The following is a 23223-nucleotide window of genomic DNA, read 5'->3' as shown; positions in this document are numbered from 1 at the left end:
CCGGTGGTGTGCTCACCTCTCTTCCCAGCTCTCTTCCCCCGGCTCCTTCCAAAGGGGACAGGAGGGAAAGGGGAATCCCGGGCCGTTCGCTCGCCCACCGAAAGGAACGAGGCTAAGGGCAGTTCGGGTCGGCCGGTGGCGGACCCGACAACATTGTAGAATATTTCTGTAGGAAAGTACTATTGATACCCTGCCAGATCAGTATGATTTTAACTGTAAGAAACAGAAAACCCAGAATCAGCTTTAAATTACAAAATTTCTGGATAACCATAAATATGCCTATTTACCTCTCATCCCTCCTGAAATCCTGCTAAAATGACATGAACAGGGGGAAAATAGCATAAACCCATAAAGGCAAAAAAAAAAAAGGGGGGGGGGGGAGGAGACAATAGTAAACCAATTTTTAAAGCCAGAAAGTATACTTAAAAGAAGTGAATTTTAAGGTATGTGGAGTGTCTAGAAAAAGCCATCAAAAATAGGCACTGAAGGTATTCTGCAGTATCCTTTAAGAGAACTCAACATCACGTTCTCTAAGATTTATCGAGTGTTCGTGCGTCTTGCAGCAGCGTGTGCACTTTCAGTGCTCCACTGTGTGAATGCACCATCTGTTTATTCATTCTACGGTGATGGATGTTTTAGTTGATGCCAGCTTTTGCTGTTATAAACAGTGCTGATCTAAATATAGTTAGTTATACATCCTTCCTGATGCATATGAGCCAGAATTTATCCAGGATATATGCCAGGTTAAAGGGTATATGTGTGTTCAACTTTAAAGAATAATGCCAAATTAGCTTCCCAAGAGCTATGGTTTTACACTCCCACCAGCACTGAATTGGAGTTCCCTTTACTGCACGTGTTCAGGACTTGGTATTGTCGGCCTTTCAGTTCTGCCATCCAGTGTGTACGAAATGACATCTTACTGATTTTTTAAAAAACCCATAATGTGTTTATTGGGATGGTTTTTCCACTCGTCTTGACTCAGGGTGCTTTTAGTGCTGCTTCCTCCTGAAGGAACATCCTTTAGGGAAAAGCCTTGCTGTTCCTCCTGTAGGTTGGCTGAGGACGCGCAGCAGCCAACACGCAGAACTGCCATCTGGACACGCTGACGCAGTGGTGACTTCACGGTGTCCTGGGCACTTCACATCCGTGAAGTAGGAACCGAGGGTCTCCCAAGCGCTTCTCCTTGTGTTTCCTCCTCTCCTCCTCTGCAGAGGGCTGGAGATCCTTTGTGAGAGGCATGCTTTCGTGGGGAGGTCTTCACTGCCAGGAAGCTTGAGATTTTGTGTTTCCAATGACCGGTGAGACTGAACTCTTTTTATATTTTTGGACCATTCTTGTTTCTTTTTCTGTGAGATGCCTTTGAATATCATCTGCCCTTTTTTCTATTCATTAATTTTCCCTTGATTTGTGTACACACGTGTACATATATACACACGAGTATACATACTATATTTTGTTCTGAATATTAAATATTTGTTGTTCACATGGGTTACAAATATACTTTGTAGCTTATCTTTTCACTTTGTGGTATCTTTTGGTGAATAAAAATTGTAAGTATTAATGTAGTCAAATTTATCTTTTCCATTATGATTGCATTTTGTGTCTAAGAAGTACTACACTATTCTAAGATCACAAATATATTGTTATATATAATCTGTTTTTAATGTTTTGCTTGTACATTTATGTCTTTAACCACTGGGATAATTTTTTTTTTAAATACAGTATGATGTAAAGATCCAGTTTCATTTTTCCCATATATATTATCCTTGCTTCAGTGATTTTAATTGTCCATCCTTTCCACAATGATTTGCTACTTCTGGAATATACTAAGCTCCATACATGTGTAGGTTTGTTCTGGAGCTCTATATTCTGTTGTTTATCCTTTTACCAATAACACACTCTTACTTTAGCTATACATCATTACACATATAACAGGGTAAGTTGCCCTACCTCAGTCTTCTTTAAGGACATATATGTATCAACTGTTGAAATGCACTGCTCAGATCTCCCTTTGGAGGTGAGTCTGCCACAGTGGGGTGGTTAGTTGACAGCCTCCAGCTAAGCGTCTTGGAGATCTGCCCATTTGAGCTGAAGTCATGCTCTTCCTAGGCAGTTAACTAAGGCCTGGCCATTTCAGCCCAGTGTGGGACCTCACCCACAGACGATCTTTGCACAGGAGCTCCCTGTTGGTCGGGCCAAGACTTTCTCAGAGCTGTGATGCCAGGCTGAAGTTCGTCTTTCCCATCCTTTTTCCTGCCTCCTTCCTTCACAGGTGTCAGACCTGAATCACAGTCTGAAGGTTTTTCCTGCCTAATCCTCCCCCCTTTTCTCTTCTATCATCTTTCACATTTTGTACTTCTAACCATATTTTGGCATCTGCCTCCTGGAGAATCTGAGCTGAAACAAGGGGCTTGGGTATTCTTGGCTCCTTGTTCTACTAAATTTAAGACTTAGATTGCCAAGTTCCAAAATGAAGCAAAACAAAAATACTTTTGTTAGGAATTGCATTGGTTCAATTGCTGAACTGACATCTTTATAATCTTGAGTCTCTCAGTCATGAACAGCTACCTCTCTCCATTTTAGGTTTTCTTTAAAGCTTCTTTCAGTATAGCTTTGTAGTTTTCTCCAAAAAAGGTCTTGCATATTTTTCTTAGATCTAGGAATCTTAAATTTCTAGTTATGACTAAAAATTTTATATTTTTAAAATTCCATTTTCTAATTGTTGCTGGTATTTAGAAAAATTTAAATGTTGGTCTTTTCGTGACCGGCACTCAGCCGGTGAGTGCACCGGCCAGTCCTATATAGGATCCGAACCCGCGGTGGGAGCGTCGCCGCGCTCCTAGCGCTGCACTCTCCCGAGCGTGTCACGGGCTCGGCCCTAAATGTTGGTCTTTTAACAAGCAAATTGTTTATGATGATTTTGGGTTTCCGTGCACACAATCATACTATCTTTAAATGACAGTTTTGTTTCTTCTGTATGCTTTTTACATTCCTTGCCTTATCGTGCTGACACCTTCAGTACAATGTCTTGCTCTTGATCTCAAAGGGGATGCTGCTAATATTTTCACTAGTAATATTTTCAGCGGAATGTTTGTATATACTTTTTATCAGAGTTCAGGTAATTTATCTTCTATTTAATAATTATTATCATGAAGAAACGTTGAATTCATTGAAAGCTTTTCTGTATCTACTAATATAATCCTATTATTCTGTGTGAAACTTGATTTGTTATCAACACACTGAATTCTGTCAAATATTTTTCTGCAGTTTGATGCGATCTTAACCTTTTCTCCCTATTTATTTTGCTGAATTGTTTGCTAAGATTGTTATTTTTGCATGTATGTTCATATGTAAGATTGGCTTATAATTTTCCTTTCTTGTAATGTCTATCAAGTTGTGGAATCAAAGTCTTGATAGCCTGATCAAATGAACTGGAATCTGATCCTCTTCTATTCTCTGAAAGAGTTCACGTAAAATTGATAATATTCTTCCTTGTTTGATAGAATTCATTGGCAAAGCCATTACAGCCTAGAGTTTTCTTAGGTCTGAAATTTCTGATCTAATGTAATAGTTAGAGACTATTCAAGTTTTTAAAATGTCTTCTTATGCTAGTTTTAATAAGCTATATTTTTCTATTACTTTGCCCCTTTCACCATTTTTCAAAAATTTTGAGCATAGTTATTCCTAATACCTTACCCTTTGAAGGTCAGTAGAATCTGTAGTGGTGTCCCCTTTTTCATTTCTGATTTTGGTTATTTATGCCTTTTTTCTCCTTTGTCTTCATTGATCTATCCAGGAAGTTATTAATTTTATCAGCCATTTCTAAGAACCAACAATTAGCTTCATTGATCCTCTTCTACATTTGTTTTCTATCTTATTAATTTCTGCTTTTATTATCACATTTCTTCTATTTGGGAAAGGGGATGTAATTTGCTAGTCATTTTTTTTTTTTTTTTTGGGTGGCTGGCCAGTCCAGGGATTCGAACCCATGACCTTGGTGTCACTGTCACCATGCCATTTTCTTCCTGAAATAAGTGCTTACTTAGCTCATTTTTTAGCCCTTTCTTCTTATGTAATAAAAGGGTTTAAGGCCATAAATTTCTAAGTACTGTTTTAACCATATCTCCAGAATTTGATATGATTTTCATTAGTAAGTTCAAATTATTTTGTAATTGTCATTGTGATATCTTTAATCCTTATCTTATTTTCAAGTCCATTCCTTAGTTTAAAAACATATGCAGATTTCCTAATCATTTGTTTGTTACTGATTTCTGGTATAGTTGTATTGTCATTGAGGAACTTACTTAGTGATATCAATACTTTGAGGTTTGTTGACACAAATTTGTAGCCAGTATATGATCACTAAAAAAATGTTACAAGCATGCTTGAAAATAATATATTCTGCACTTGATGGGGGTGGTGTGGTGTTTGTTAATCACATTCAATCTTCAGTGTCCTTACCAATTTTTTTATTTACTTATTCTGTCAATTACTCAGAGGTGTTAAAATCTCCCACTATGATTCTAAACTTTTCTATTTCCCTTATAGTCCTCTGAACTTTATATTTTCCTGGTGAATTGAAAATGTTATCAATTTTACCTTTTATCTTTACCTCTAGCAATGCTTACCTTAATATCTCTTTTGTCTGATATTACCATAGGCATGCCAGCCTTCTGACTCATGTTTCATGGAGGATCGTTTCCCATCCCTTTAAAAATGTCAAGTTTCCTGAATTCTCATGTCTAGATGTGTCTCTTTAAAACAGCAAATGTGTATTTTAAAAACCGTCTCAATTATCATTTTAACTACTTTGTCCGTTTACATATCATATAACTATTGGTGTAAATCGGTTTAGATATACCATTGTATCACGTCCTTTCGATTTGTCCTGCTATACTATGTTCCTCTTTTCTTTTTTAAATTTTTAAAATAATCCCATTTTTCCTCTATTTTAAAGTTATATCCCTTTTTTCTATTGAGTGGTTATTCTAGAAATCATAAAATGCAGCCTCTCGTCAGTGTCTCATGTTGATACCTCTTCCCTTCTCCCAGGCAATGCAAGGACCTTTGAACACCATCTACCCTGAATCCCAACTTATATGTTGTTCTTGCCGTGTGTTGTAAGTCTGTTTGGGTTGTGTATGAGTGTGTGAATTTGGATAGTCATTTATTTCTGCAGTTTCTCACTCACAGACTTGTCTTTCTGTGTCATGTTATCTTAGATAGTATTTCAGGTACTGCATTTGATAGGTGACTTTTAGAAAAAAATTTGAGGCCCAGGATGATATTATCATCCTCCAGAGAGGCCTTTCATTTGTTTTGGTAGGAACCTGGGATACTAGAAATCTGAGATCAACTTAATTACTATCACCTAGATTTAACAGTTAATATTTTGCCAATCTTGTTTCATCTCTCTCTCTCCAACTTTAAAATTATTTTAAATTTTATTTTTTGGTCCTCTTTGGTAAGGAAAAAATTTTTTAATTGAAACATAATTGATTATACATATTTGTGGGGATACAGAACTCAATATCAATACTTGTGTACAATACGTGGTGATCAAATATGGATAATTAATGTACTCATTATACAATGTAATCATTTTTTGTGAGGAAAAAATTTTTCAATGTATATTTTAAAATAACTTTTTAAAGTTTGACTCTTTGAGCCACCCAGATGATGTGAGACTGAACTGCAGTCTGGGTAAGGGCTGCTTTACTTCAACAGTGGCCCTTGACGCTACAGCACCACCGTGCTAGTGACAGTGGGCTGCATTTTACTAAGTCTCCCCATAGTGACACCACCAAAAATAGTTCACTCTCAGCTGTTTCTAGTGACCTATGGGTTTCCATCCTCTTCTGGCTCTTGACCTAGGGATTCTTCACTAACTGGTTAGTTAGCGCTTTAATGCTTTAAATATAATTGTTTGTATTTTATCCAGTATTTTTCATTTTAGTGGGTGAGTTTAACTACATATTATACTATTACTGAAAGTGGAAGTGTCCTAAATTTCTGTGCTGAGAGTTCAAATTACCAAGTCTTACAATTATAGTATTTCAGTTTTTCTATTATTTTAGAGTTTTAGTAAGATGTCCATTGTGTCTTCAAATTTATTAAGTTGTTAATATTCTAAAAAATATCTGCTCTATTTATAGTTCTGTCTTCTTACTCATTCTTACAACTGTTATTTGAACTCTTTTCTTAATTATGTGTGAATAGAGCCAGCTTTTGGCTTTGTTGTTCCTATTTGGTTTTCTATTTCATTAATTTCTACTATGCTGTTTTTTCCTTCTATGTCCTTTATTCTGTTTTTCTTTTTATAAATTAAATTGTACATTATCATTTTCTAATTTTGAATATGATTTGACATATTCATTAGTTACACTTTCTCAATCTGGAACTTTTCTAGTTATCCTTTGTCGTTAACTTATGACAACTGCATTATGATCAAGAAAAGAAAATCATCATACTGATTCTTTGAAATTTGATGGTTTTCTTACAGCATGAGACCTTAAATTTTTTTCATAAATTTTCCTTTTTATGTTTAAAGGAATTTGCATTTTTATTTTGTATGCAGAATTCTACACATGCATTAAAGTTTAATTTTGGGTTCTGATTCTCTCTTTAAACGATTTTAACTGTTTTGATCTCCCAGGTACTAAAAGAAGTATATTAAAATATCTACCATGATGGAGACTGTATCAATTTCTCCTTGCGGTTCTCTAAATTTTTTATTTACATTTGTTGAAGTTACCTTAAATGATGAATCAAACCTTCTACCATTCTATAGTAATTTTCTTTGAGATAGAAAATGTTACTACAGTTAAAGTCTATATAACTACAGAAGCTTCCTTTTGATATTTCTCTGGTATATCTTTTCTCAACTTTTGGTTTTCAACATTTCATCTTTGTTTTAGATGTATTCTTTTAAAAAGCATGTAGCAGATTGTTAAAAATCTAGTTTAAAGACCCAAGATTTTTTGCAGAAGAGCTGCACCCATTTACAATTGGATTTACTTCTACCATATTATTTTGTGCTTGTTATATCCACTTTTTCTTCTGTGCCTTTGTTCGTTTTTTGTTTTTCTCAGTTCCTTTTTGCTTCCTCAACATATAGTATTGAAACATATATTAAACTGTTTGAGGCAGCCCTTCAAATTGTCAAGTTCATGCTTAATCAAGGCTAAAGCTCCTCTGTGTCTTTACTCTCCTTCAAAATAATATGAGATCTTTAGACCGAATAATTTCAATTACCTACTTACATGCATTAGGCTTACAAGCAATATGTATGTTACCTTGAAGGTTTACATCATGTTTTTTCCTCCCACAAATTAGGCATTATTCTTGCTTTATACTACCAATACTTCAGATTGACTCCAGTGCTTACCATTACTTCTTACATCTCAGACTTTCTTTCTGGGATAGCTTTCTTCCTGGAAGTATATCTTTTAGAAGTTCCTTTAGTGAGGCAATTTTGGTGGTAAATTCTAGTTTTGTTCATCTGAAAATGTCTTTATTTCACCCTCATTCTTAGATAACACATATAGCATCAAAAATTTTTGAATGATAATAATAATGTAGCACTTTATAGTTGACAGCTGAAAACTATATATTCAAAGGAAGTGAAAGGGCAAGGACTATTTTCATTTTGTACTGCATTTATTAAATGAATGTCTGAACTATTTTTCACATGCATTTTTCACTAGATTTTCACAATAACCCCTGAAAAGTTTGCTTGTAAAAAAAAAAAAAAAAAAACAGAGTATTTTACAATCCTCCTCCCCACCCCCACTTTTTTTTTTTGGCAGGTAAATAGGACAAATAAATGGGATAAATATTCTAAGATTTGTAATTACACACTTCCATTATTCTTTTATTCTATCCAGCATCCCTGGTATCTGTTTTCTGTTTAACTTATGATGTTCCATTTCTGTCTTTCTCTTTATGCTTGATTCTTTTTACAAGTATTAAAATTTTCATAGCGTTCACAAAGTCCCATTAGTATAACTTCTAGTTTAAAAGAATTTTTTATTAACCAGTATTCTTAATTCCTTCCAACATGTCAGATAACAAATCTTTTTAAGATAACTAAGTCTTTGGTCTGACACATTAATATATAATTGATAATTTAAGTTAATATAAAAGTTCATTATTTTTTAATCATGTTCCTGAAGAATAAGTTATAAATCTGTGAATAACAGTCCATTAAATTAACACTTCATTTATATAAAGGAGAAATGGAAAATCCTATAATATTCAAGGCTAGAATTCTGCTAGGTTGCTAAGTTTTTCATATGCACTTGTCACACACACACCACACCAGATGACAGAGCTGGAGGAAAGGTAACCACATTTTCAAGTAACTAAATTTTCATTTCTTTTCTTAAAAACTGAATGGAGTACTCCTCTAGAGAATAGTAATATGTTCTCAGTTTTACGGATCACATATTCTAATCGGGGGCAAAATCAGCATATTCCCCCAACTTACAAATATTTATAAATTACTTATGTGTAACATGCATAGCATATACTAAAAATACATGAAAATAAAAATTGAAAGTGGATAAAATATAGATAAAATATAATGCTTAAAATTACATTAATGGTAAAAATAACATTATTATTATTTTTTTTAAAGGAATATAAAACTATTTATTGACCACTGCTCACCAGTATTTACAATAAACAATATACAGTGGGGTAACATTCTGATTACTACAAAGATATCGTTTTCCTGGCTTCTTCTGAACCAGTAACCCAAATACTGCAAGATTTGAGCCTACATGTAAGGAATGAGTAGGGATAAACAAAAACCATGCAGGTTGATAGTTTGGTTTACAAGTTTGTTTACCCATTTATGCCAGCAGATGCTAAACTGCCAACATCTCTAACCACGTGACTATGTTTTCATGAGCCAAGTCTTAGATATTCCATAAGTCATGAACTTTCAGTCAATACAACACAGGGATTTCAACTTTTTGTAAAGGAATGGCTCGCCAGAGGAATCTCTAAATGTCCTTTTAACTGAGTCTTGCTTAGCTGATTAAAACACCAGGATTTGTCCAGTTTCCTCATCTGGGTAGGTTGTTGGTAGTGACAAATTTTGTAAATAAATGGTTGGTTGCACTTATACAATTATAGATATAGATATGGATCTGCTTTTAAATCATCCAATTACAGAATCATCTATTTAATTTGAAAGGTTATGGCTTCAGAAAAAATTCCACTTGAAGTGACTTATTTCTTAGGTTGTTCAGAATGATGGCATCTCAGAAATGTGAAGTTACCCCATGGTTTTGGTTTTGGTGAATGTTAAAAGCAAATAAACAAAAAAAGCCATTTGTATATGTATTTTTTTGTATACACATACAAAAAAAACAAACCCAAAATGGTCCTTAGGCATATGAGTTAAACACAAGTTCTGAGTAATGACTATGGAAATTTCCCCCAACATTTAGAAAAGATGTTCTCTAATGCAGAGGAAATAATATACTATGGTATCAAATGTCCTTTTCTTATTAAGGAAGCAACTACAGAAAGCTTTTATTTATTTGTTCAAAGTAACCAGTGCTATTGATGCAAAAGAACTCAACAACTCCCCCAATACTACTTTCAAAACGAACACATCAAACTTGATTTTCATTAGAATGTAGTTATTTCTTCACACTAGTAAATCAAAAACTAAGACCCATTTATATATATATATATAAATAAATAAAATGTATATAAAAAGCAATGCAAACAATTATTGAGCTTCATCTTCTGGACAAGAATGCCAAGTTAGTCTCTCTTCATAAAAAGCAATTACAATTTGAGGACACTTCATACTTGCCTCTTTGGCCAGCACCAAGTCCGCCTCATCTGAATCTTCTCATGTCATGAGAAACATCAGTTCTCCGCTGCTGTCTGTGGCACCAATTCTTCTTTCAGGATCAAGGCCTCTGGCAAAGCCTCTCGGTTTGTCAGCAGCATCTCTTTTCTTCTTTGACTTGCTATCATCCGATTCACGGTGCAATAAAGATTTTCTTTTTGTACCATTCTTCTCTTTACCAGCTTTTTGAGAATTAAGAAATGCTTCAATTAACTCTGGACAATCTAAATTTTCTTCAGTTTCCCAAGTATTGTCAGCATCAGTAAATCCCTTCCACTTGAGGAAATACTCCACCTTCCCATTCACTACACGTCGGTCCAGTACTTTTTCCACCACAAATCCTTCAGGTTCTGCCTCTTCGACTTTTTTACTTTTTCCATTCTGTTTCTTTCCCATTTTTTGCAATGTAGTTTTATTGGAGGCCATTTTTTATTGAAGACTTGAAGAGCTATTATTCACCGCCCCTGACCTGCTCCGGGTTGCGGGTCTGCGGCGTCTCCCCAAAATAACATTATTTAGTGAGAGCATATTGGCGTGTGGGTGTGAACGACAATAATGTGATCCAATGTAATTTAACTGGATTGCCAATTAGACTGCCTTCGTTTTTAATTTCATAATGTGGCTGAAGGGCAAATACTGAAGAAGAGCTGTTAGACTGATGACTTTCTACTGCCTGCTGACAGCTTGGTTCCCTCTTGCCCCTCACCAGAAGCATTTCCTAGACAAGGATCTCTGGTTTATGAGGGAGATGATCCAGGAGGCCCCGTGAGAGTGGGGAAGTGAGAGGAGGAGGGAGGAGGAAGGCAATAAACCCGTGTTAATGAATGGATCGTCCCTGTTGGCAACTGGGAATTCTCCCTACTGGGGCTGTTCTGAGAAAGGCCTCAGTGTCCTCTCACCAAGGGCTGAGGAAGCTGGGGTATTTATACAGCTAACCTTCCTCTTGTTGCTTAAGGATTGCCCAGGTTACCCCACATGCAGCCTAGCAGGCCTTGGTCCAGAAGACATCCTCAGAAGCCCTGGGTTTTTGGAAACTGTGGGTGAGCGAGTAGGCCCAGGGCACATGGAGGCACAGGCAGCACATGCTACCTGTGCTATGCCTGCATTATGAAGAATATCATCTTCAATCTTGGTTTCTTTGCAGGATTCTTTTTAAGCCCTTAAAGAATCTTTGTTAGATAAGCGAATTTACAGTTAAATAGTTTTAACGGAATAGGTAACAAAAATGAACAAACCCACAAGAACTCTGTCAATCCCTTCCACTTCTCTTACAGAGCAACTCAGATACACATGTGACATATGACATACTGACATACAGACTGAGGGGTCAAGCCAAACATTGATAAAATTTAATCTTTTCTTAGATTAAAATGTATAAATAGAATTGCTAAGACTTTCTTCCTCCAACAAAATAGACTGCTTTGTGTACCCACTGCAGTGCATGCTCCCTGTTCTAGCCATCACCGGACCCGAGTATGCAGAGACCTGTTCAGCTCTCAGTTGGAAATGATTCAACTCAAGGTATGCCCGACTACCTTAAAAACGTAAGAAAACACTAGGAACATATAGTTCTAATATAGTTTAAACATGTGTCTATGACTTAATGAGGAGGACATAAACACTTCAAAACAAACTTCACAGAGTTCCCTGAATGAGTATCTTATTTCCATGTATTTTAAAAATTATAAAGAAGGGCCAAGCCCGTGGCGCACTCGGGAGAGTGCGGCGCTGGGAGCGCAGCGACGCTCCCGCCTCGGGTTCGGATCCTATATAGGAATGGCCGGTGCACTCACTGGCCGAGTGCCGGTCACGAAAAAGACAAAAAAAAAAAAAAAAAAAAAAAAAAATTATAAAGAAACCTAGAGGCTGGCTGGTTAGCTCAGCTGGTTAAAGCACAGCCTATAACACCAAGGTTCTTGGATTCCTATCCCCATACAGACCAGCTGCCCCCCAAAAAGAAATGCATTTAAACTTTCCTAAACAAATAAGTACTTAACTGAATTCCAGAAATGTGACACGAAGTTATAAAAGTACATTTTATTTAGGATGAAATATGTGTATTATTTATTTAGTTTTAAAACAACTGAAAGTTTAATTATTAAAATAACTGATTAACTTCCAATGGCCTAGAAACAGAATAGTCTCACGTTTCACTGTACTAGTTTAAGAAATCCCCCTAGAGTTTAAAACTTTAGAATCAAATCACTTTAGTCTATAAAAAACTTTTTAAGACTTGCATAATATCCTGCAAAAGACTGTTTTATGATACATATCAACAAAACTCAACCCCACTTTCTCTAATAATAAAAAGATGTTTTTTTAAACTGTTACTTTTTAAATGACGTGAAACTAATGAAAATTGGTTGCTGCTTTTAGAATCATCTTGTTTGGAGAAAAATATTCTGTGCTTCACCACCTGTTGCCACGCCTTACACAGATAGGGTCTATAGTCTATGTCCGTATCACTCTTAAAGGTAGAAGGCCCTTCTGGTGAGTCTGAGGCTTTCTGCATTATACTTTGTGTTGTTGCAAAAAGAACCAGGCGATACTCATTTACAAGTTTCTCTAGGAACTGAGAACATTTCTTCAGAGTAGACTCCTGTAAGGTAATACTTTCTCCTCCATTGACACGGTCAATCCAGTAAAAAGCTGACAAGCCATCCAAAATCAAAAGGCAGAGACAGGGGTGACTACAAAACATAGTTTCTAGTGAATAGAGTGTGAGCAGTAACTGGGTGCTACTACTGCAGTATACCAAAAAAAATCTTCCAAGGCAGTATTTTATTATTTCTTCCGAGCTTTGGGATAGTCTATGCTCAAGAATTGTAACAAGCCGCAGGATATCAAAGTGGTAATCAGTATCAATAAATAAGACTTCTACTTCCAGTCCACCTTCTGATTTTGGAAGTATACATCGTGCTGTTAAATGATAAAGCATTTCTGTTTTTCCTGTTCCTTCTGGACCATGAAATTCAATAATATCACCTGTGTAAAATTTAAAAATGTCAGTCAAAATACAGCAGCACAATAGTAATCTACAAAATGAAAAGTCTGCAAAAAAGTTAAAAAGATATTTACTGAATGTGAAAGAAAATATAAATCCATTTGCCAAGATGGACCTGTATAAGCAAATACAAGTAAATGAGAAAATAAAAGCAAATCATTAAATTTCACCTCTGAGAAAGGAGTTGGCTATTGGCATCAAGAAAATTTTAAAAACAGTGTGACAAAGTTGAAAGGAGACCAGGAGAATCTCCCAGGGACAGGTGCATATGCACTCACACTTAAACTGGTGACATTACAGAGTTGAGAATAAAGAGCCACAGATCTAGGGTCTTTCAAAAATCTACTGGTTACTACAGTACACACCATTTCTCGTAGTTGGTTACAGCATATCCATTCTTCCCTTTCTCCTGAAGTATAAAACCCAATTTGAGACGGAAGGCAATGTGTCCATCTTAAAAACTATTTTTCTTAGTCTCCCTTCAAAAGGCAGATACCAGGTAACATAGTTGTAGCCAATGAGATGCAAGATGACCTCTGCTGGGGATTTCTAAGTTTTGCTTTCCCATAGAGGTGCCACTTCTGCCCTGACACTCCCTTTTCTGGAGGTGAAGGAGCCATTTTTAAACAGTGAGGACAAAAGACACACCCTAAGGATAGGAGAGCAGGAAGACGGAAGGCTCCCAGGACTCAGATAACAATACAGAACCCTGCACTGCTGTGCAAAGCCTGCCTCTGTACCACTTACGATGCGAGGAAAAGAAACCTCCACTTAAGTAAGCCATGAAGTTGGACTTCCGTTACATGCAGTTGAAAGCAACCCCTAATTAGTGTTTCTCAGTGTTATTGACGTTGCAAAGGGAACAATTCTTGACTTTGCAATTTCGCATATTACAGACAGAAAGAGCACACGGCTCTCAGACCCTGAATGCCAACCACATCCCTCAGCTGAAAACACCCTTACACATTTCCAAACTGCCTTCAGTTATTCTTTGATATTGGAACATCTCTTCAAACTGTGTCCAGCTGCATTATAAATTATTTTTCTTGCATTAAAAATCAAAGTCAACTTTCTACATAGGTCCAGTAACTCTCTTTCACAGAGGACAGCACAAGTTAAATAAAATAACACCTGGGGAAATTGTCCTGCTTCCAGAGCTTTTCAAAATCCACTCTCAACAGTGGCATTCTAATTCTCACTAGTTTGTCTGTCATTATTAAGTTATGGCTTAACCACCAGACTGAAAACAGTGTTAAAAATGCAGATTCTGGGCCGAGCCCGTGGCGCACTCAGGAGAGTGTGGCGCTGGGAGCACAGTGACGCTCCCGCCGTGGGTTCGGATCCTATCTAGGAGTAAGCCGGTGCACTCACTGGCTGAGTACCGGTCACGAAAAAGACAAAAAAAAAAATGCAGATTCTTAGGCCCCAACCAAATTACAGTCTAAGAATTCAGTTACTTTATTTCTTATTATTACTAACAAACCATGGTATTGTGGAGCATTCACAAATAACATATAAGAAATCTAGCAATTTGCCACCACACCATATTATAAGGTAGCATGTAAAATTTCAGCCAATTTCTACTATCATCTTACATACAACTTGCAATTCTAAATTTATATTAAAAAGAATTTTTAAAAAAATCAGTCTAGCCTCAAGGAGTAAAACTATTTCCATATTAACAATTGTTCATGGATACTCTTATTAAAAGTTAGCCCAGTGACTAAAACTGTATTCAACCAAGATGTTCAGTTTACCCTTTGCTACTGTATTACTAAAAAGCTAAGCTGAACCATCCCCACCCCCCAATAAAAGACTTTTACGGCCCCATATTATAGAAAGAGAATAAACTACATGCCCCAGATGAAGAAACACAGAACCAGTATTAATGGTAGTGAGGGAAAGCTGAAAACAGTTTAGAAAGATTAATCTCCAGATGAAGACCAAATCGTCTGTAGGACATAATGGGCCATGCAAAAGCATGAGATGGGAAAGTAGATAACTTGTTCTGATTTCACAGATGGGACTTTGAACTTTGGACTTTTGAGTTGAAACAGGTTAAGACTTTGGGGATGGAATGAATGTATTTACCTGTAAGACAGACATAAACTTTGGGTGGGGGCAGGGGCAGAATATCATGGATTGAATCGCGTCCCTCCCGCAGTTGAATGTGTTGGAGGCTTGGTCCCCAAGGTGAAAGTATTAAAAGAAGACGGGAAATCTTATTATGGTAAATGAAAGGTGGGGCTTTGAAGAGGTGATTAGATTGTAGGATCATGCCATAGTGAATCAATTAATAATGGTGGTCAGGGACATGGTTATGAGAGCTTTAAAAGGAGAGCATGTGAGAGTCTCTCTCACGCTGCTTTGCCATTTCTGCAATGTGAGACCCCTGGGTCACTATCGTCACCACCAAGGCCTTCAACAGATGTGTTCCCTGGACTTCCCAGCCTCCAAAACTGTAAGCAATAAATTTCATTTTCTAATAAATTACCCAGTTTCAGGTATTTATGTTATAAGCAACAGAAATGGACTAATACAACCAGTGACTACTTGATTATATTTCTTATTAGCTTTTTTACAGGAGGGACTTAAATATTCTATCCCCAGCACAAAACACAGTATCTTCTGAATATACTTCATCAGCTTACGTTCTCCTTAAGATTCTCTTCAGACACATCTAAAGAATGAAAATATAGGTCCTCACTGGTGAGGGTTAAAGACCTAAAAGTCAGTTTTGGAACATGGCATTTTGAAAGGTAGGTATAGTAGGGAGTCATGGATGGGGGTATGGCTTTAGTTAGCAGAGTTTTGTAGGTATGAAGGCCCTGGACCAAGGCTTGGCACAAGGGACCAACACAGGAGGCAAAGAAAGAATAGGAACAAATCGCCCAGTGCCGGGCATGCCCCCTCCAGAGACCAAGTGGTGCTGTCAGTTTTGTCAGGTCTTTAGTCCTGCAGGGTAAACTTAATGCAGTGGTTTAAAAGTTCTTTCTCTTCCTTCAGATCCCATTAGCAGCCAGCTGCCAAAAACCAAAACACAAAACAAAAAAAACCACACACACAAAAAATAAAAGTGCTTCCCAGAGATGGTACTGATAACACCAAGATCACGGGTTTGGATTCCTGTACTGGCAAGCCACCAAAAACAAACAAAATAAATAAATAAAAAATAAAAGTTCTTCTCAGAGATAGGCTTGGAAGTACCTGTACACATCAAACACATACACAAAGCAGGGATTTTTTAATTCACATACATATCCTGACAAGAATTTAGCTTTCAAAATGGTATGTTTTGATGTATCTCTAGGTGTCACAAAATAAAAACTTCTTATGGCCAATAGGATTTAAGATTCAAGACAATGATAAGGGGCTGGATATAGCAATCTGGGAGCAATCTATACAAATAACAGAGAGAGAACAGAAAATGCTCTTTGATGGGTGAGTTTGAACCTAAAATTAAGAATAAAAGGCAAGAAACTCAATTCTTGGGATATATCCACAGTTAGAAGAGTCAGCAGAAGATAAAACAGAAATTTAACAGAAAAATCAGGAGGAAAAACATCACAGGGTACAAAAGAAGGTTTCAAGAAGATAAAATAGTACTAAATAATAATAAATGAAGCAGAAAAGTCATAAAAATGAAAAAATGGCAGGAGAAAGAAGAAAAAGTTCCCTGAATTGGTCCAGGATAAGTGATCTTAGAGCAATAAATGTACAGTCTGCAAAGGCACATTTAACATAAATAATATTTTGTGAACCAAACTTCAAAAACTGAGATACTCATAAGATAGAGTGAAAAGGCACTATAGAGGGTATTCACTACTTTTAGAGTTAACAGCCAGAGCCGAGATCAGACTGCAGGAAGTTAGAGGATACATGAGTAATTAGAAATGTAACAAATTCTGAGATGAAAAGAAAGGGACTCCACAGGGAAAGAGAAACACATGATACTACTAGAGGGTAACTGTGAGTTTTTTCTGGATATTTCTGGAATTCCCAGAATAGGGAAATAATGAAAACTTTGCCAAGTATTTTCTCGGACAGAGGGGTGTTGATCATGAGCACCTTTCAGCATAACTCAAAAGACTACGTACTTGAAAGCACTTACCTATATGGTTTAACAAGTTTTTCTAAATCTATACTTTAAGAAATACCTGAGGTAAGTACATAAATTCCTTAGACCCTTGGTTTGGCAGGAAAGAAACTAAATCAAAGAAGTTTAAGGTTAAATCCTTGGGTAAGACTGTAGATAACAACAGTCTTCTTTTACAGATTAGCAAAGCAACTATAAAAAAGCCATTTATAACAACTGGGGAAGTAAAGTCTGCAAATCTGCAAGTTACACATGAATACCATCATTAAGGTCCTTGAATTAAATTCCCTACAAATATGTTTAATGACAAAATCAGTTTTACTGATTTATAAATATTTACCATTCAATCATTAAGATCAAAAATCACATTCAAACATTACAGAGGGGACACAGTCCTTCTAACTTTATTTGAAGTCACTATCTCATTTATGTTTCTGTGAGCTGTTACAAAAACCAGCACCCTTGTCCAGCCAAAGTATTAAATATGACAACTTGTAGTTTAAAAAAAAAAAAAAAAAAAAACCCTACACTTTGGCACTTGAAAAAATTAAACTAAATCAGAAAATCTGGATGATTTGGCCTCGACAGTTACTCTTACAAATAGAATGCTGTAAGGAGTTTCAGTAACAGATTGTCAGAAAGAGTTTATGAATCTAAAGATTCTTCAAAATAAGAAAAAGAAAGAAAAGCCAAAAAAATACATCATTTTTGTACCAACCTACTAACTATACAACAAATACGAGGGCACTTCAGAAACTTCATGGAAAAATTCGTATTATCTTTTAATTCTATTTTTCCACAAACTTTAAAAAATACTCTCATATGTTGAATTTGCAGATTACATTCATTACAGTACTAAAGAAGTGATAAATTGGTACATGGCACTGAAAAGCTACTATCCAAAAAAGAAAACATTAAAAATATGTTTGCAACAGCACTAGAGACCCCTATAATCCCTAAATCTCTTATTGCTCCAATTTAAGTTTCTCTATGAAAATTTCTGATAAACTACTGTTGTTGATAGATAATCCTTATAAGCTCAGTCTTATATCTGTTATTATTCCAATGGAGTAATCATCTAACTAGTTTTACAGCTACAGGATCTATGGTAGTTTTAGATAGTTTTTGTTGGTGACTAAATATGATATATGGTGACTATAATATAATATTTAATTATAATATAATTATAATATTTAATAATATAATATTTCTATAATATAATATTTAAAGTTTCTATAATATAATATTCTAATGTAGAAGTTATGCTGCAAACCCATTTCAATATATTAATAATATCAGTTTCATAAGGCTCACCTTAAAAACATCCTTTCATATGGAGAGACTACAAAGACAGTTCAGTTTTTCTGGTCTAATATATATGATCAAAATTTGTCTTTTATTATTGATAGTTTAGAATTTTTTTTTGGATAGCAGATCTGCTATACAAGAAATATTAAAGGGACTCCACGCCTTCAGGCTAAATGAAAGGATGGTGGACAGTAACTCTAATCCAAATGAGGAAATAAAGAGCAAAGGTAAATGTAACTACATAGGTAAGTATAAAAGACAGTATAAATGAGCAAAGGATCTGACATTTCTCCAAAGAAAATACACAACTTGCCAATAAGCACATGCAAAGATACTCAACATCATTAGCCATTCAGGAAATGTAAATCAAAACGACAATGAAATATCATTTCATACTGCCTAGGATGGCTATAATAAAAAAGACAGACAATAATTATTCCCAGGATGTGGGGAAATTGGAACTATCATACACTGCACTGCTGGTGGCAAGTAAGATGTGAAGCTACTTTGGCAAACAGTCTGGCAGTTTTTCAAAAGGTTAAACGTAGAGTTGCAGTAGGACCTAGAGGTTAATCCCTGTCCTAGGTATTGCCCAAGAGAACTGAAGACATGCATCCACAGAAAACTTACATGAATAACCATAACAGCATTATTCATAACGGCAAAAAATGAAAACAGCCCAAATGTCCATCAAGTGATGAATGAATAAACAAAATGTGATATACCCATACAGTGAAATATTATTCAACAATACAAAGGAATGTGCTAATAAATGCTACAATGTGATGAGATATGCAACATGAAAGAAAACAGTCACAAAAAACCATGTATTGTATGGATTCCAATTATATTAAATGTCCAGAAAAGGCAAATCTATAGAGTCAGAAAGCAGATCCCTAGTTGCCTAGGACTGAGAGACATGGGGGGTGACTACTAATAGGGATGGCTCTCTTTATGGGGTAATGAAAATGTTTAAAGTCAATTGTGGTGATGGTTGCACAACTGTGTGAATATACTAAAAATGATTGGGTTGCACTCTTAAATGGGTGAATTATATCTGTAAAGCTGGAACATTAAAAGCAATAAAAAAACAACCTAAGAACACTTCCTTCTTTGTAAGTTTTTCCCAGTGTATAAGTACTAATAGAACAAGTATGCACCTAACGACTTTTTGTTTTCCTGTAATTCCACGAACTTCTGAAGAGAAAGAATAAAAATAAACTATAATAACAAGACTCCCATAAATATTATGTGTTGGAATAAAAGAGGGAAGTCAATGTACATCTGAAGATTTACTGCAGGTAAGCCAAACGTCATCAAATCTGACATAGACAAGGCTTTTTTTTTTTCCCTGTCACGATCTGTTTCTCATGTTTTTAATTGTATGGTTTAAACTACATAACCTCTTGCTAGGATTATGTTTATATATATGAACATATGGGAAAAAACTTACTTTATAAAACTAAATTTATGGCACTATTTTTATTTAAGACTGTTTTTTTTACCATGCACAGGTGAATCTTCATCAGCAAACAAATATGGTTCTATTTCTTTCAAGGAACTTCTACCTTCAAGTCGGGCAAGGAGCTTATAAAAGAAACAAGAGAGAGGAAAACTCAGTACTTAAAAAATATAAAGTCCTAGAAATTTATATTTATACAATTTTCCAAGAATTTGTGAGAAGGACTTCATAATTTTGAGGATTTGGAAGAGAATATGTAATAGGACATACGATTTAGGAGAAATACTTTTTCATTTATTCTTAGACTATTTCACTTTTTGTTTATGTACCACATACTGTACTGATGGTATAAAAGGAGTCTGTGCCCTAGACGGAATGTATAGTATAGTTTAGGATACAGGGACAAAATGCTAACTACAAAATATTTACCTTCCTTATAATTATCTTTCTCACAGTACTTACCATACCTGTTATACAGTTACCTGGTTTAATTTGTCCGTTCCTTTCTATTGTCAGTTCCTTATCTAGCAGGGGGAGGGGACAAAGGAAAAAGGTGGAGGACAACTTCCTTGAGGAGTTACCACCTGAGCTGTGCCTCAACTGATAATCCAATAATCCCTTTGGTGCATGGGGCATAGGCGGGCATACCAGACATAAGGGACAATAGCAGCCAAAGCCCAGAGGTTATAAACAGCATTGTATGTAGGTAAACTATAAGCAGATTTGAATTGCTAGAGCTTGCAGCATGAAACAGGCAGGAGACAGTGAAGTCCTAAAAGAGAGCAGAAGTCAGAGCATGTAAGGCCTTAAATGCCATGTCTAGTAGCTTATCTTTGGCTTGTAGACTAAAGCAAAGGGTTTGAAGCTAAGCAATGAGAAGCGGTCTAGCACAGTCAATAGTAAACAGTTGAGACTCCAGAACCAGACCTCCTAGATCACTTCTCTGGGCCTTAGGTCTCTCATCTGTAAAGTCAGGATAACTTGTATGGTTGCTGAGGATTAAATGTGTTAAAAAAAGTGCTTGGCATAGATAGAGTAAGCACTACATAACTACGCGCTATTACTGTCTGCATTTCAGACAGACCATCTTGGTGGCTACTGGGGGTTGGATTTCAGGAGAGTAAAACTAGACATGGATGCTGGAGCCTATCACGCTAATCTGGAGGAGTGCCTACACGATGACAGAAGTCGTTAAGATGACAGGAAGCAGAATTCAGTGACTGATTTAAATGTCAAGGAGGGAAATGTAATCAAAGCTGATTCTTAAATTCTAGGGAATCAGCACAGATTTGCCAACCCTTCTAAACAACAAAAGAGAAAAAAAAGTGTATCACTAATGGGAAGAAAGTCATCCTTTATTTGCAATTTCTAACTGAAGTGAGTTTTAGAAAGATTCCCCAAAATGATGAAAACGTTCTACACATTAATTTAACAAATATTTGTTGCATTTATGTACTGTACAAAGCGTTTTGCTAGGTACAATGGAGACTACAAAGATGAAGATGACAATTAACCCACCCTCAAAGGCTTGCAGTCTAGGTGCTCTAGAAGACGAGATTATCACAAAACAAGGATATAGGTGGAGTGCTTAGAGTTACAGCGAAGATTCTGATGGCATGCCCACAGTCAAAACTATTTTCATAAAAATATAAAATATTAAGACATTATTTGCCTTTTTCACTAGGCTGACATTTACACTGATGGTATAAAAGTATGTTAGGTAAAACTGCTGGCACTTGGTGCTATCAAGGCAGTGACATCAAAATGCATTAGTATACATTGTATTCTTCACCACATGTACTTACAGTAGAACAGAACTAGCTTTACATAAAAATGTCTTGGATGAAGCAACAAAAATGGTTAATTTTATTAAATCATGACCCTTCAGTACACTTAAAATATTAAATGATGACATGGGAAGCATATTGTGTAATAAAAAATTTAACCTTGCCCAACGAGAATTCTGGCCTTTGTCCTTGGCTCTAGGGAGGTAATCTCTAAACCCTCGGAATGTCCTGCCTGATAAGAGTGCCTTTGTTTACCTGGGGGACTTGAGCCACACCACAGTGTAAGAATGTGATTTATGGTGGGGCCTGTGGGTCATGCAGTATCAGGTCAACTTTCCAGAGGACCTGGAGGCTGAGGTCAGCTAATGTGGGCAGCTGACTATGTCTTAATGGCAGAACCCCACTAAAGATTCTGGACACCAAAGTTCAGGTAAGATTCCTTGGTTGGCAATATTCTGTCCATTGTCACATTGTTGCTGGGAGAATTTAGCACTGCCTACAACTCCACTGAGAGTACAACTGGAAGTGCCATGTTTGGAACTCTCCTGGACTTTGTCCGATTGTGTCTCTTCCCTTGGCTGATTTAAATGTTTCCTCTTGCTGTTATAAACCATAACCATGAGTGTAACAGCTTTCAGTGCTTCTGTAAGTCCTTCTGAGACATACTGAACCTGAAGGTGGTTGTGATGGCTTTTAATGTGTCAGCTTGACTGGGCTAATAAGAGATACCCAGACAGATGGTAAAACATTATTTCCGAGTGTGTCTGTGAGGCTGTTTCTGGAGAGATCAGCATTAGAATCAGCAGACTGAATAAAGATGTGCCCTCGCCAATGCGGATGGGCTTCATCTAATTCCTCAAGGACCCAAATAGAATAAAAAGGCAAAAGGAAGGACAAGTTCCCTCTCGCTCATTGATCTAGAAAACCCATCTTTTCTTGCCCTTCGTATTGGAGCTCCTGGTTCCTGGGCTCAGATTCCAGGACTTACACAATGCCCCCTGTTCCCCACCCCCCACCACTGTTCTCAGGCCTTCAGCTTGGACTGGGAGTTATACCATTAGCTCACCTGCCTCTCAGGCCTTCAGACTCAGACTGAATCATACCACCATTCCACCAGCTTTCCTGGTTCTCCAATTCACAGACAACATACTGGGACCTCTTGGCCTCTGTAATCATGTGAGCCAGTTTCCATAGTAAATTTCCTCTTATATACCTATATATATCCTCTTGGCTCTGTTTCCCTAGAGAACCCTGACTAATACAATCTACATAACTCAATGAACCAATACTTCCAAAAGACCAATGCATGATGTGAAATCATTCCTGGGTAAAAGATTCAGACAAAGTGTAAGATGGACTGATGGATTTTAATATATGAAAAATCCACTGATATAATTTTTTTCTTTTGGCAGCTGGCTGGTACAGAGATTTGACCCCTTGACCAACTGATGTAATTTCATATCTCATGTTCCAATTAGCCTTTAGGAAAACTACTGTTGTCGAGTTTTGGTGCAGTATCAAAGAAAAATTTCCACAATTATCTGAAAAGATCTTAGAATGCTCTTCTCTTTTCTAACTGCATATCCCTAAAAGAAGAAATTTCCTCATATGCTTTAATCAGAACAACATATTGTAATAAATTGGACACAGGACATAAGAACCCAGTTTACTCCTGCTAAGCCAGACATTTAAATG

The 23223-nt window shown here is 36.3% G+C and overlaps 1 protein-coding gene and 2 pseudogenes across 1 annotated transcript; all 3 read right to left on the bottom strand.

The window, feature by feature from the left end:
- Nucleotides 1-989: 989 nt before the first annotated feature.
- On the bottom strand, nt 990-1239 carry LOC134381193 (small ribosomal subunit protein eS27-like; annotated as a pseudogene).
- An 8498-nt stretch (nt 1240-9737) lies between these two features.
- LOC134381178 (chromobox protein homolog 3-like) lies at nt 9738-10297 on the bottom strand (annotated as a pseudogene).
- Nucleotides 10298-11990: 1693 nt separating this feature from the next.
- On the bottom strand, nt 11991-22704 carry XRCC2 (X-ray repair cross complementing 2). The gene is made up of 5 exons (XM_063099756.1): nt 22595-22704; nt 21260-21285; nt 20204-20265; nt 19785-19866; nt 11991-12856 (listed from the first exon to the last, which is right to left on the bottom strand). Exons 1-5 carry the CDS (start codon nt 22702-22704, stop codon nt 12144-12146), a joined length of 993 nt encoding a protein of 330 aa, XP_062955826.1. The 3' UTR covers nt 11991-12143.
- Nucleotides 22705-23223: the final 519 nt, after the last annotated feature.

Source organism: Cynocephalus volans, chromosome 6 (assembly GCF_027409185.1).
Source record: "Cynocephalus volans isolate mCynVol1 chromosome 6, mCynVol1.pri, whole genome shotgun sequence".
Classification (NCBI taxonomy): Eukaryota; Metazoa; Chordata; class Mammalia; order Dermoptera; family Cynocephalidae; genus Cynocephalus; species Cynocephalus volans.
This window is presented reverse-complemented; position numbering and strand designations above follow the sequence as displayed.